Source organism: Amblyraja radiata, chromosome 8 (assembly GCF_010909765.2).
Source record: "Amblyraja radiata isolate CabotCenter1 chromosome 8, sAmbRad1.1.pri, whole genome shotgun sequence".
NCBI lineage: Eukaryota > Metazoa > Chordata > Chondrichthyes > Rajiformes > Rajidae > Amblyraja > Amblyraja radiata.
The window spans coordinates 11,669,970-11,685,332 of NC_045963.1; the positions used below are offsets into that span (position 1 = coordinate 11,669,970).

The 15,363-nt window shown below is 43.6% G+C and overlaps 1 protein-coding gene across 1 annotated transcript in view; it reads right to left on the minus strand.

Moving 5' to 3' along the window:
• Window positions 1-4,879: 4,879 nt before the first annotated feature.
• Window positions 4,880-15,363, minus strand: part of ccdc85a (coiled-coil domain containing 85A) — a 213,699-nt gene continuing 203,215 nt past the window's right edge. The window contains exon 3 of the mRNA XM_033026362.1: window positions 4,880-4,933. Within this exon, the coding sequence (XP_032882253.1) occupies window positions 4,880-4,933 (54 nt within the window). The remainder of the gene's footprint in view (window positions 4,934-15,363) is intronic.

A 15,363-nucleotide genomic window follows, 5' to 3' on the forward strand; every position in this document is an offset into this window, starting at 1 on the left:
ATACCTGAAACAGCAGCAGACACTGTAATCAAGGCAACAATAATGGGTTCTGCTGCTTCTCTGACACAAAAATCAAGGTCAATCAAAGCACTGAAGCTGCAGATTAACCTGTTGGTGTTCAGTTCGACAATGTTCAATGCACAAGCCACTTGAACAAGGGGAAGGAGCACTTCTTGTTTAATAAGTCTGTATTTTTATGGAGAGAGACAAAACACAACTCTGATTTATATATAAGATTGCATTGCACAATAACTGGTTATTTTGATAATGCAGAAGAATGCTTTTTCTTTTTTTCTCTGCTCTTTGGTGATAAATATCTGGAATATGCTAAAGTCGATTTCAAACAAGCCTTGCAGCTGCTCAGGAGCTGCCTAATCTTAAAGACCAAGCAACATATAGGGAATACAGATTTGTATCGATTGGATAAGTGACTTGGTAACCCATTGTTGATTATTAGCCTTGATTTCCACTGAAACTTGAATCCAGTCCAGGCTTGTAAACTAATAAATGCACAAATATCTAAAATGCAGGAATAGTTTTCAACAGTTTAATTGAGTAATGTGGTGCATTTCTTAATGAGGTGAATTTTTTGAAAACCTTGGTCAGCGTCGGCAAATCCATTCCATTATTTAATCAACTAAATACGCGTGAAATATCGGAATGTTAAATTGATTTGTGTGCATTTTACGTTCAAAAGATTAAAGGATGTATTTGCGAGAGGGTTCTTCATTTCTTAGTGCTTTTCATTCTTTCCTTCTATTGCTTGAGGTTTGATTCAAAAGCCTATAAATTGTTTTGTGCAATGCCATGTTTTAACCTGCTCCACAGCAGAATTCGGCCTTAAACCCAGTCATTAATCTCAACTGGGCACAATATGTGTGTGTTCTTCTGTAAATGGCATTGAAGTCATCCAAGCATGTCGTTCCTTGTGCTTGGAGGTCACTGGGTGCCTGCAATGCCATCAGTCAGCATATTAAGCACAACGTTTCACCGGGAATTTACAACTAACAACAGCACAGGATTTGCCTCAAAACCAGAGGCCTTGCTCCTGTAGGGATATAAAAGTCCTGTAGGCCCTGTAAGCCTTTCTAGGAGTCCAGCAGTGAGGAGTATTCCCTGATAGCATATTCATAGAAACATAGGAAATGTGCAGGAGTAGGCCATTCGAGCCAGCACCGCCATTCAATATGATCATGGCTGATCATCCAAAATCAGTACCCCGATTCTGCCTTCTCCCCATATCCCCTGATTCGCTTAGCCCTAAGAGCTATATCTAACTCTCTCTTGAAAACATCCCGTGAATTGGCCTCCACTGCCTTTTGTGACAGAGAATTCCACAAATTCACAACTCTCTGGGTGAAAATGTTTTTTCTCATCTGAGTTCAAATGGCCTACCCCTTATTCTTAAACTGTGACCCCTGCTTCTGGACTCCCCCAACATTGGGAACATTTTTCCTGCATCTAACCTGTTCAATTTTATATTCAGCCTTCAGGGAAGTTACTTTTGGCTCGAGGGTTATAGTTATTAGTCTTGCCTTTGCAATCATGACCAGATTCCAATCCAATGTTTTCCACATGCACTCAAATCTCTCCTCAGCTCCAACTCATTTCTTATCTGCCTCAATCCCCTCACTCATTTCCCTATACAATCCCACAATCTTCTCCGATTACCCTAATCTCTCTTCACCCACTGACCTTCTCCTCAAACCTCTCCTCCCTCTAACTTTACTCCTAATCCATGTTGATCCATGGTCCACTCTAATGTTCACTCCAATCACAAGCAATCCTTTTCATTGCCATGATCTTCTCACTATCCCCCAGCAACCTCTACCTTCAACTGCATCCCCTACTTCAATGCTCTCCTCATCCTTTCTATCTTCCTTACATTGAACTTCACCTCGTGTTCTTCACCCAACTATGCAGATCTTCATCTATCTTTTTCACTCCAGCTGACCCCACACTATCCACCACGCAACTGCCATGACATGGTGGGTGAAAGGCTTTGTGCAGGCAGAACCACAAAATGCCATTTCATATCTACAATTGCTTAGGCATCACATGCTGATGGTGTGTCAAAGCCTTGTATCAAACCAGTGTAAGACCCGCCCACAGCACGTCATCAACATGGGTGTAATGGGGTATGTGGAGAAGGCAGGAAAATGGGGTTAGGAGGGAGAGATAGATCAGCCATGATTGAATGGCGGAGTAGACTTGTTGGGCCAAATGGTCTAATTCTGCTCCTATCACTTATGAACATTCTGACCTGAACACGTGAAAGAATATTGATAGTTTTCCAGATCCAGATCTCCAACTTCTCAGCATGACTATGTTAGTCTGATCAGGGATTTGAAATACTTAAACATTTGGAGTTACAGTAAATCCTCCTTATAATGGACCATAGTGGGTAGGGGATGGTGGGGTGGTGTCCGTTATTGCCAATTGTCCGCTATAACCGAGTAAGGTATTATTGTATAAGTAGTTGAAATGAAGAACTGCAGATGCTGGTTAACACACCAAAGGACACAAAGTGCTGGAGTAACTAAATGGGTCAGGCAGCATCTCTGGAGAACATGGATAGATGATGTCAGGACCCTTCTTCAGACAGATTCAGTTTCCAGAACTTTGTGTCTTTTCACCTTAATCTGTCGACTGCCAAGTTTTTTTCTTCACTTCAGCACCACCGAGCCCTTCTTCACACCAACACTTCCGGGTTTTATAATCCCTCCCCTCTCCCATCGGAAGGGGCTTGGCCTTCATGGCATGATTGACAGGAGAGAGATTCTCGACATTTTTTAAACACTAATAACACTTTTATTTTTCATTGATGGGAAGAATCCTCTGCACCTGATCAGCAGAGGGAGTAAGATGGCCAAAAATCACAGCCGTAAGTGGTAGCGTTTTATCTAAAATCAATATAGAGTGCAAACAGGAAGTTGTGCAGTTACCACCACCAACAACCATTTGCGGTGCAGCATTTCAAAGCAGTTACCACCACCATCAACCATTTGCGGTGCAGCATTTCAAAGCAGTTACCACCACCAACAACCATTTGCGGTGCAGCATTTCAAAGCAGTTACCACCAACAACAACCATTTGCAGTGCAGCATTTCAAAGCCGTTACCACCACCAACAACCATTTGCAGTGCAGCATTTCAAAGCAACCACGTTTTCATTTTCAAACCACATTAAGGGCACTGACACTTGAGTAGACACGTGTTAAGTGTTATTCACAGCTCAGAGAGTTGTGACCCTCTCGCTTCCTCCATCTTGCAGAGACTGAGTGAGGCACAACACTTCTTGGTTTTATAGTCCCTCCCCCCTCCCACCAGCAGGGGCAGCAGAGAGAAGGTCAACATTTTTAAAACATTAATAACTCTTTTAATTTTCATTGATGGGAAAAATCCTCTTGTCCTGCGCAGCGGAGGGGGACTCTGAGTAAGATGGGCAAAAATCACAGCCGTAAGTGGCAGCGTTTTTTCAAAAATCATGAAACAGAAAAACAGGAAGTGGTCAAGATCTTACTTTTAGTAATATAGATAGATAGATATTATATATAGGTAGTCTGGCCTGCTGAGTATTTACCACAGGCACAGACAAAGAAATGTAATCTCATTTTAAACTGCTACTTAACTGCTACAGTAATGCAGTCTCACTCCATCAAAAATATTCTCCTTTGTTCCTACCATCCCTCCCCAACCTTCTCTGCTACTGAAAACTGTCTGACCTGTGGTGTTGTCAGTATTTTCTATTTTTAATTTCTGTGCTTAGCATATCTCCCATGGGAATTACAGCTTTAACAATTTTTGACCAAAGAGAAAATTTCTATGAAACAGACACGAGAATTGTTGATGTCTTTGAAGAATAACCACAAACCTCAGGCTAGCTAGCAGGATCACAGTTCATAATTCTGGGGCCTCTCTATCAAAAATGTATATCTGCAGTCTTTAGTTTAGTTTAATTTAAACTAAAGACCTCGGATTAAACCCACACGGTCACGGGGAGAATGTACAAACTCCGTACAGACAACACCCGCAGTCTGGATCGAACCCAGGTCTCAAGCGCTGTAAGCAACTCAACGCTGTGCCACCGTGCCGTCTCAGATTAATTTCCTCTCATCAATGTATTCGAGTGAATGTAATCACAAACCCTTTGTACACTACCTAGTTTCTTCACAGGAAATTGTCAACATCACCTTTAATATTTGTTCTAATAGGTAATTCTCATATTACCAAGTCAAGGCAAATGCAATATTCTTCATGTGATGTCTACTCATTCAATAGATCCCAATTCTCTCATTTAAATCATTCAATTTTCTTGAATTGAATGCAAGAACTGTGAATGTGCAAGTTACAAGCTCACTACTGTGCTACATATTTCTGGGTACTTTCTGCGATTGTTATGATGCATATTTTGGTTTAGATCACATTTAAAGTGCTCCATAGCTGACATAAAATGTAAAAACATAATGTGACCAATGCTGCCTTGGCCAATTATACTTTGCCTAAAATAGCCACAGACTACACATTGTCAAACAAGAGCAGAGTGGAAGGTGCTTGGTATGTATTGGACACAGAAGAAGTTAAAGTAAATATCTTTGGTGATCCAGTCAGAAAGGAGAACAAAGCAGGTGAATATTATCAAGATTTGCAGATCCATGAATGCATTGTAGCAGAAAATTAGTAACAGTCATGGAACCAAATTGGGAGCATCTATAATACTTACAGAGAAAACGAAACAAAAATGTATGTACTAAGTACAAATACCAATTTATTTGCACAAAACAAGATACATATTTAACCCTCAAGAAGCTGCTATAACAAAAGGAATAAATATTGCATTCATGGAACTTCTGCTTAAAAGGCAGAAGCTAATATTGTGTCTACTTCACCTTGGGTGACGAGTGTTCTGCTTTTGTTTCTTGCTCACTCTGCACCTAAAGACAGAAAAAACAAATATCAGATTGGATTTTTCTGCAAGCGAAGGAAAGGCAATGAAAACGAAGCTGAATTTATGATTGTGTACTGCCAATATGAAGGGCACAGAAAAATATTTAATTCTTGCCCATTCGAAAAGACAAACTCTTACATTGTGAAAACTGCTACTAAAATCTACTGTACATTCGAAACAGGGTACATTTCCTTGCTTGAATAACCTCACTTTGTGTTTAAAAAAATCTAAAGAATATCAATGAAAATACAGAAACCATTAAATAGCAATCTTTCCAGACAGCTGGGCAGAATGCTTGTATACATTAGTTCGATAAATGTAAAACTGATATTTCTCTCTACAAGCACTTGAGAAAGATAGCTAATGCGTCAATGTGCAATTAAAAAGTTGAACAAAAATAAAATGGTAGATCAAACTTTGTGTGTGATTTATGATGGACTAGACTAAGTGCAGACCCATTGGGTCTGCTCTCCCAACGCAATATTCCACCACTCACCCGTTCCCCCAACGCAACCTGTTCCCCCAACGCAATATTCCACCACTCACGCATAGCCCCCAACTGCGCAAGCTCAGCTCATTTCACCTCATCCCCTAGCACTCCCTCCCCTTCTCTCTTCTTTCCCTTCTCCTCTTCCCCTCCTCCTCTTCCCCTCCCTCAATCCATCACTCACCTCTCTCTCCCTCTCCTTTCCCCTACCCTTAGTCACTCCCTACCCTCCTTCCATAACTCCTCTCCCCACCCTCCTCCTATCCCTATATCCCCTAACTCCTCACTCCCCCCCTACCCCCCCCCACTATCCTCACCTCCCCCACTCCCCCCCCTCTCCCTCTATTCCCCCTCCTCCCCCACCACACATCAGACAGGAAAAAATTGAAAAAAGAGGAAGAGATCGATTTCTCCACGGATTTTGAAGTTCAGCAATGTCCCACTGCCACCGTGAAGCCCCACTGCTGCCGCGGCTCCATCACCGTGAGGCCCCAGTGCCACCGTGGCCACACTGTCATGAGGCCTCACCGCCGCGGTCTCGATGCCTCCTGGATCACCGTGTAAAATCCCGGCCGGGACCTCGCGGGTAGAAGCCTGGGTTGGACGAAGCGGCTGACGGAGCCTGAGGCTCGGCACCACTGAGGCACCCGCAGATGCAGCTGAAGCCGGCGGAGCGTTAGTGATGCTCAGTCCGCTCCTTCAGATCCAAATTCTCTTGGCAGGTCGAGGCGGGCGCCGCCCGTGACTGGCAGCAGACCCGGCCAATCAGTCCTGGCGACTGACCAGAGAGGAGACCAATCTGCGCATGTGCGGTTTTTAAGATTTTTAAACCTTAATAACTTTTAAAATATGCCATTGATCGGAACAAAACATGTTGCCCTTGTAGCACAGGAGAATGGTGAGCAAGGTGAGCAATAGAAAAAAACGCAAAACTGGAAGAGCACAAGATCAGAGTTTTAGTTATGTATAGAAGATAGAAGATATAGAAGATAGATGCACCCATTTAGCGCTAAACAGTTTATTATGGTTAAAACAGATGACATGCTGATTGCTACTCATGATACTGTGAAATCAGTAACTCCCAAACTCGCACTGCACCGAGGAAGCAAGTTAGCAATGTTGCTGTGGAAATTATGGAGCTGAACACAAGAAAGACATTGATAAAAAAAGTTTTTCTCATAAGGTCATGTGATAGGAGCAGAATTAGACCAGTTGGCCCATCAAGTCTACTCTGCAATTCATTCATGGCTGATCTATCTCTTCTTCCTAACCCCATTCTCCAGCCATCTCCCCATAGCCCCTGACACCCGTACTAATCGAGAATATCTATCACTGCCTTAAACATATCCATTGACTGACCTTCCTGTGGCAAAAAAATCCACTGACTAACCACCCTCTGACTACAGAAATTGCTTGTAATCTCCTTCCAAAAGGAACGTGCTTTAATTCTGAGGTTATGACCTCCCACTAGTGTAGACATCCTTTTCACATCCACTCCATCCAAGCCTTTCACTATTTATCTAGGGGTTCCATGAACCAATGGTATATATCTGATAATTGGTTCCATCAACATTGAACAGAATATATTGAAGACCCGAATGATACCTTGATCTTCTGGCATTTTTGTCTTTGGAACTGTTAGCTTTACTAATCAACACTCCAGGGTGGAATACATTTTAGGATAATGGAATGTATTAAGAAGATTCTTCTTCCTCACCAATCTGTTAAGATTGATGATTATTTGCTTCAATTCGATGTGCTGGGTGGTGGTTGCTGAGGCCATTGTGGAAACCCCATCTTCCACAGAAGGGCCAGGGTATGCCTGACAAGTGTGCATTCCTGACGTATCGTTTTGAGGTTCTCATAGCATCCCATCACTTCTCCATTTTGACTGGGTTTACCAGGAGTCGGTGGACATGTTGCAACTCTTTGAGGAAGTCTGAGGAAGTGTTTTGACCCGAAACATTGCCTATTTCCTTCTCTCCATGGATGCTGCCTCACCCGCTGAGCTTCTCCAGCATTTTTGTCTACCTTGCAACTCTTTAAGATTGCTTGAGTATATCGTTGAATTATTTTCGCTCCACACTTGGCAATCTCGGCGATAATGGGATGGAATGTGTGTCTGAGTGTAACCAGGGCCCCAGGGCTGAGGCGGAGCAAAGATGCTGATGCGTGTTTGCTTATCCTTACTGGAGAATATAGTAGATACGACAATGGTGGAATATCTGTGGTGCTGTGAGATGCCTGACGTAGTTAGCCTGAAGCTTGGAAGCATGCTAAAAGGAAGGGATCACTTCTGCCCTGTGGACTCCAAGTTTTGTTCTGTAGTGCAGGGTTCGGCATACTTTATAGCACAATAATTGATGACATTTTTAAACCTTTATCCAGCTTTTTGAGGATCATTTCAAAAATGTTCACCCATTTACCGATGTTCTTATCAAATTGAAATTTGTTATTTAGTTCCGAATAAAATAACTTTACTTTTAGTTTTTTGTGATTGGCTAACCTCTCTCCAACGTGGCCTTATTCATGTTACTTAATTTAGATCTTCAGTGCCTTCTTCACCCATATCTAAAAAGCTATTTGCCACCGATATTCCCTGAGCATTTCTGGCTGAAAACATGAGGTAAATTTCCCAAAATACACCAATTAAACCTAACTTTATATTTCAGTCTTCATTCTCAATACCATGTCCATTGCTGAGCTAGCTGATGACTAGACTGAGATTGGGTTTTCATTCAGCCAGAAGTTTCCATTGCATAATGCAGTAACCCTCATGCTACATACCTGAAACCTAGTGCCGCAACTGGCAATTTTATTATTGTACCCGACTGAGCCCATGGACATGCAGCCAAGTTGCCCCAGCTAACCAATGCTAAATCTCAAAACGCTTCAGTTTTGGAGTCTCAGAGTCTTGGACAATATTTCTACTTCCTAACATGTTCCACCATATTTTCTGTTGCTCAGCCATACTAGCTTCAACTAAAGCCTAGTTTCATTAACAGATCTAGTACACAAACTGTAACTTCAGGAGTCTGAATCTCTTTTCATCTCCTGCATGCGTCCTTCCTTGTCCTTGTTGACGAGCAGTGGTTCTTAATATGATTCTTGATTAGTATGGGTGTCATGAACTATGGGGAGAAGGCAGCAGAATGCGGTTAGGAGGGAGAGATAGATCAGCCATGATTGAATGGCGGAGTAGACTTGATGGGCCGAATGGCCTAATTCTGCTCCTATCACTTATGACCTTATAATATGTAAACCTTTGTCAGCTGATCTTCCAATCCAGTCCTTTCTCCTACCGGCCAGTTAAATTTGAATTTGTGTTGAAAATCAACTCAAATTCCCATCACAAAGGCAACAAGAGTAAAAGCCACAGATAAACAATTCACCTTTGTTCATTTCATTTTGTGATGGTACACACAAAATCACTGCTCCAACCTCATGCTTTTAGCATTTGATGGCGCTAACATCACCCACTGTTGCTGATCTTGGATCACGTCGCTATGAGATCACATCACTATTATCCAACATCTGATCAGCTTGCATTACCTGAAGCCACCCTTATGGCTACGAGTAAGTCATCTCTTGAAACCCCTGACCAAACTGTTGGAAGATAGGAGGGAGGTGTTATATCTATAGGAGTCCATGTAGCCCTTCGAAAAGAAGGTTAAGCAGCAGGGAAGAGGGGTTGTGGAATGAGATTTTGAATGAATTCAACACAAAGAGCACGCATTGATACATGGATGTGATGGTGCCTGCAATGTAGTGACCCTACACACATGGGAAAAGTCCATACTGGTGCAAACTGGTGCACCAATCTCCAAACTGGTGCACCAATAGCCTGGTACAATGCATGGTACATTGCAGCGGCATTGTATGTGGCAGCATTCCCTACCAACCAGAGCTTGTATCTATCATTTGTTTGCTCATCTGCACACGTTGACGATTCAAAGCTCACATCCACCACTCACAAGTTCCACACAACCTCTGCTGATCAAACACACACTGACACTCGCAAACACGCTCCCACCTCTCTTGCAGAATAAGCTGCTGCATAAATGGTGAGTTTGCTGCCTGGAGGGGAGAGCATTGGCCATTATAGAAGCAGCCATCAAAGTATTCCTGTATGCTGGTGGTGAAACAACTATTAAATGTGATGGTTTATTTTTATAACACTGACCCCCATCATCCACAATCTCTCTTGATTTAAAAGCTGCAGTAGGTTTTATTTCTCTTCCACGCTTCCTGCAATTAAAGCTGATCGGGTGCCTTCTATTTGCAGATGCCAAGAACCTCTCGCCTGACCAATTAGTCATTGAACAGCAGGAGAGCAAAGATGAAATTTGACTCAGTCTGATGCTTGCCGCCACCAGCTCAGACTCTTGACAATTATTTCACAGGCAGGATATGGCGCATCACTGGACACAAGTGAACTGCAGCCAGACTGGGGGAAAAGGACTGTCCAGGTGCCAGGTCCAGAAGGTGAGGTCTTACAAGAGTTCAGTCCAGAGGTCCTAGATGAGGAACCCCATGGAGCTGTCTTATCTATATTACTAAAAGTCTGATCTTGACCGCTTTTGGCCCACTGTGCTGCGATTTCCGAGAGAACGCCGCCACCTACGGCCGTCATTTTTGGTCACCTCGATCAGAGCCCACGTCTGCCTTCCTGGACCAGAGTATTTTTCCCATCGATGAAAAATCAGAGAGAAATTAAAGTTTTTTTAAAAATCACCATTCTCTCTGCTGTCCCTGCTGGAGGGAGGGGGAGGGACTATAAAACCAGGAAGTGGTGTGCCTCAATCAGTCTCTGCAAGCTGGATGGCACTCTGAGCCCTGAATGACTGAACAAATGTCTACACAACTGTGAGTAAGTACCCTTAATGTGGTTTGAAAATGAAAATATGGTTAGTTTGAAGTAAAAAAGCACTGCCTGCAAATGGTTGTTTGGGGGGTTTGGGTTGAAGTAAAAAGGCACTCTCTCTCTCTCTCCCCTCCTCTCTCTCGCCACTTCTCTCTCTCCCTATCCCTCTCTCTTTCTCTCTCTCTCCCCCCCGTCTCTCTTCATTTGGCTCTCTCTCCCCACCTCTCTTCTCTCCCCATCCCCCCCCTCTCCTCTCCTCTGCTCTCCCCCCCCCCCCCCCCCCCCCCCCCCATTCCCCTCTCTAGATGTGACTGCAAGTTGGAGGCTATGCATCAGTAGATAGGGTGGTTATGGGGTAAAAGGAGCAAATTAATAATATTAATATAATATCAAGGGGGGTAATTAACGTGAGTGCGGGGGGGGGGGGATAGTGAGTGTGTGTGACGCTCCATGCCGCATCCCCCCCCCACAACCGCACGTTGGGGGAACAGACCCAACGGGTCTGCACTTGGTCTAGTTATTTATATATTTTCAGGACAAGCATTTCTGGCATTTATTACCCACCCCCAACGGCCCATGAGAAGATGCTTCTACTGCTGCAAGTACTGTAGGACAATCAGTTCCAGGATGTTGCATCAGTGAGGTTGAAGGACCAAATCAGAATTGTGTGGAACGTGGATGGGGACCTGCAGAAGGTGGTCTACTCATGCAACCTTTGCTCTTATCTTCCTCGGTGATACAGGCTGCAGTTTAGCTCAGGGTACTCTGATGCGTTTTCCCGTTCCTCCTGCTCTGCAGCTGCAAGCAAGTGCTGAAGCTGCAGGATGCAACCTGTGATGATGAATCCTTCTTCCCTCACTGTATGCACAACCGGTGAGGTTCAAACAGCGGGACATGTGTTCAAGCAATACGACACCCACCATTATGTCAGCAGTATAATTCATTGTGGATGAAACACCTTTGGAGTATTTTCCCTCCTTTGCAACTAACTTGCCCCTGGCTGATTCTGCTTCCAACTAATAAATCATAGGCTATGGAATTGAATAGCAAAACATCAGGCCCTTTGGCCCACCATTTTATGCTGACTAGTGTACTTATAGGGCCTGTCCCACAGGCGATTTTTTGGCGGACTGCAGACGACTGTCAAGTTCGCAGCACTCGCCTGAAAAAACGGGAACTGGAACGGCAACTGTCAGAGAGGAACACACGCACACACACACGCACGCACACACACACGCACGCGCACACATCGCAAAGGCGGGGGCCAGAGAAAGCGGGGGAGCACTGTCTGAAATTCACACGGTGCAAAGCCAAGGTGATACAGGCACACACCGCGATGAACAGGAAGGTTAAGACGGTTAGCACAGTGTACGGTAAGTCCTTTAAAAGACGGGGGAGGGGGGGAAGGGGAGAAGGGAGGAGGTGCGGAGAAGGGGGGGGGGGGGGGGGGGAGAAGGAGTGGAGACACTTTTAAGAAGCCAGACAACTTTTAATAAGCCAGAGATACACAGCTGTGAAGTTCGGCGGGCATTTAACATTACCGGGCGGTTCTCCTTGGTTCTGAAAACTCGTGCTTACGTTTTTTTTCCCCCAATGAGCCAATGAAAATGACCGGTCAGCAAAGGAGATTAACTAAAACTACTTACGACTACCTCAACTATGTATAACTACATGGCGATCCCACTATAACTGCTCTTACGACTACAAAAGTATCAATTTTCTCCATGGCGACCAATTTTTGGTTGCAGAAAAATTTTCAACATGTTGAAAAATTTGCACCGACCATACTGAGGCCGCGACTAGTTCCCAGAATGCGGGAACTCCTCGCGACCATGAAGGAGACTCACCAGAGACCACCAGCGAACATGTGGCGACCATGTGGCGAGCACTCTCCTGCACTCGCCTAAAAAGTCGCCTAAGTGGTACAGGCCTATATCTATACTAGTTCCATTTAGCATCGGTGAATTTGCAAAACAAGTGAATACTGGATGCTTCCTGTGGGAACGTCTGCCTCCTCAGTGTGTCCGATTCCAACCACTCTCATGTGGAACTCCTCACAATTCCTCTCCTCAACCTCTTTTCCTCTCACTTTAAAGCAATGTCTCCTTGCAGCCACCATGCACCAGAGCAATGCTGGGGCCTTCTTTAGGGCAATTAGTGGTAGTTAATAAATCCTGGAATTGATACCTAAAATTAATATTAAAAATTCTAAACCTCATATTTTGTCATCACTAACAGAGAATGTTGGTGTGGGCCAGTATTCATTGTTTTTGCCTTGTTGGTGAGCTTTTTCTTGAACGGTTATAATGTTTCTGGCAAGGATACTCCTACAGTACTTTTGAGCTTGCAGTTCCAGCATTAAGATCAGTAACTACAAAGGGCCCGATGAGATAATTTTATGTCAAGATGGTGCATGACGGAGGGGAACCTGCTGGTGATGGTATTCCCATGAACCCACCAGAGAAAGCCATACTGACTGTCTCTAATTAGCCCAGACTGTTCCAAATGCAAGTTAATCCTATATCTAACAATCTTCTCCAAGAGCTTCACTACCAGTGATGTGATGTTCACCAGTTTATAATTTCCTAGGTTATTCTTATTAGTCTACTTACACAAATTATCAACATTGGCGACTCTCCAGCCCTCCAGCACCTTGCCTGTGTCTAGAGAGGATACAATGGGATGCAAATAGCATGTGGTAGAGCTACTGCCTTACAGCGCCAGGGACCCAGGTTCGATCCTGACTATGGGTACTGTTTGTACGGACTTTGTACGTTCTTCCAGTGACTAGCATAGGCTTTCTCCAAGATCTTCGGTTTCCTTCCACACTCCAAAGACATACAGGTTTGTAGGTTCATTGTCTTGGTGTAAATGTAGAATTGTCCCTAGTGTGTGTAGGGTAGTGTTAATGTGAGGGGATCGTTGGTCGGTGCGGAATCGGTGGGCCGAAGGGCCTGTTTCCGCGCTGTATCGCTAAACTAAACTGAAAGGCGTCTGTATCATAGTCCCAGCAACCTCCTCTCTTGCCTCTCTCAATAAACTGGCATACATCCCCATCACGCCCCGGTAATATATTCACCTTAACCCTCTTCAAGTTAACACCATCTCCTTATTGATCTCAAAATGCCCTCGCATACGAGTATATACCCACTGAATTTAAAAATTCTATTTCATGCCCACCAGCCATACTCTGTACATGGACATACCAATATGTAACCTTATTAATCCAAGAAACAGAAGCACTGCTGCAAAAACAGAAACTAGCTGTGAAAGGCATGAACCTCGATGAACTGCCGCATAAATAAAAGGCTACAACAAACTAAAGGCCCATATATAGGTTTGCAGGTTTACAGCCATATATGTAACATTCAGCCTGAACATAAAATATCTGCTGTGCCAACAGCTTCAGTTCAAACTCATCAGGCTGGAAAATTGCTTTGAGAGCAAGATGCACCATGAAGCAGCCAAAAGGTCACTCACTCAACACGATAGTAAGTTTCTATTTTGCTTGATTTTGCTGTTGAGGATGGAGTAGGCATCACGACATGCTGGGCTGTGGAGTGCCCGTGTTTCTCAAAGGAATGGACAATCACATGATGTCAAAGATTTATAAATGGTGCCCAGCTAAACAAACTGGTTGGAGTCAGAAGTTGTTCAATGCCTGTGACCTTTGCTTTCAGTTTCACACCTGGAAACCGGTATCCCTATGCCTACTTACAAAATCAAAAAAACTAGGATATTTTTCAAAATTATTGTAGATTTTATTAAATTTTAATATTGTTTAGAAATTACAGGAATGGAAAAGAAAATTGCTTCTGTAAGTAAGTCCTCCCATTGCTGTAACATATCATGCATACCTTAAGGTGCCAGACACAAGATTTATAATATAAGCCTAGATACTACTTTGGTGCCCAAAACTGAAGTGATAACATTCCCTCCAGCTCAGGGTGTCATCTGATTACCTGCTTGCTGAGAAATGTGAAACAATATGGAGTGTGCGCGTTAACATAGCCAGATTACGCAACCAAACAGCAAGTTGACACACCATAACTCATGGCACATGGACAGACTGAACTTCTGGGTGAGGTGGGGGAAGGAAGACGCTGAATAGCAACTAACGTCCTTGGAATACTCATGGGAGATGGTCTTGGAGGGGAGGATGCTCCTCAAACTATGGAGCATCTTGGATAATACAGCTAACCCCCTCCATGACACACTGGTCAACCTGAGGAGTACCTTCAGTAACAGACTGATTCCACCAAGATGCAGTACAGAACGCCACAGGAAATCCTTCTTCCTGTGGCTATCAAACTGTACAACTCCTCCCCTTTTGGTCGTGGGGTAGACTGACTCCCCTCTCCCCCCTCCAATCCTTTCCACTCCCCAATCCTTTCCACTCATCACTTTAATTTCATGTTTCATGTATCTTGTGTTTTATGACCTTTGGCAGATCAATTTCCCTCTGGGATGAAAAAAAGTTATATCGTATCGTATTCAAAAGCAGGAAAGAGATAAAAGTAAGCAAGATCCTAAGGATCAAGAGACACTTTGCTCCACAAAGTGAGTCACAGGATGAGCTTGATGAGGTGCTGACTGCAATCATCAGAGAGCTTCTGAACACCAACGTTGGCTGCATTGGACTGGAAACAAACTAACATGCTCATTTATTAAACTTTAGTGAACAGTCACACTCAATTACAGGAAAATCAAACCTATATATTAATATAGTATTAATATAGAAATAAAAATGAAATTGATTGCAAAGAGTATATTTACAAAATGCATGCAAGATAAAATCTATATTTACAAAGGTACCTTCAAAAACCCCAGAGTGCATCAGAGTGTTTTGCTGCCAATGAGCTGCTACTGATCAAGAGTTGTTCTTGTTTAATAGGAAGGCCAGAAACCAATGTGCACACAGTAACGTTTCTTGTCAATCTATTGTTGCCTAGGATTTCTCTTGGTCCAGGGAAGTTCTAGTCTTAGAACGTAAAATAGTACAGCACCGGAACTGGCCCTTTGGCCCATGGGCAGTTACTAGCTCTGTGTCAACCATGGTGCCAAT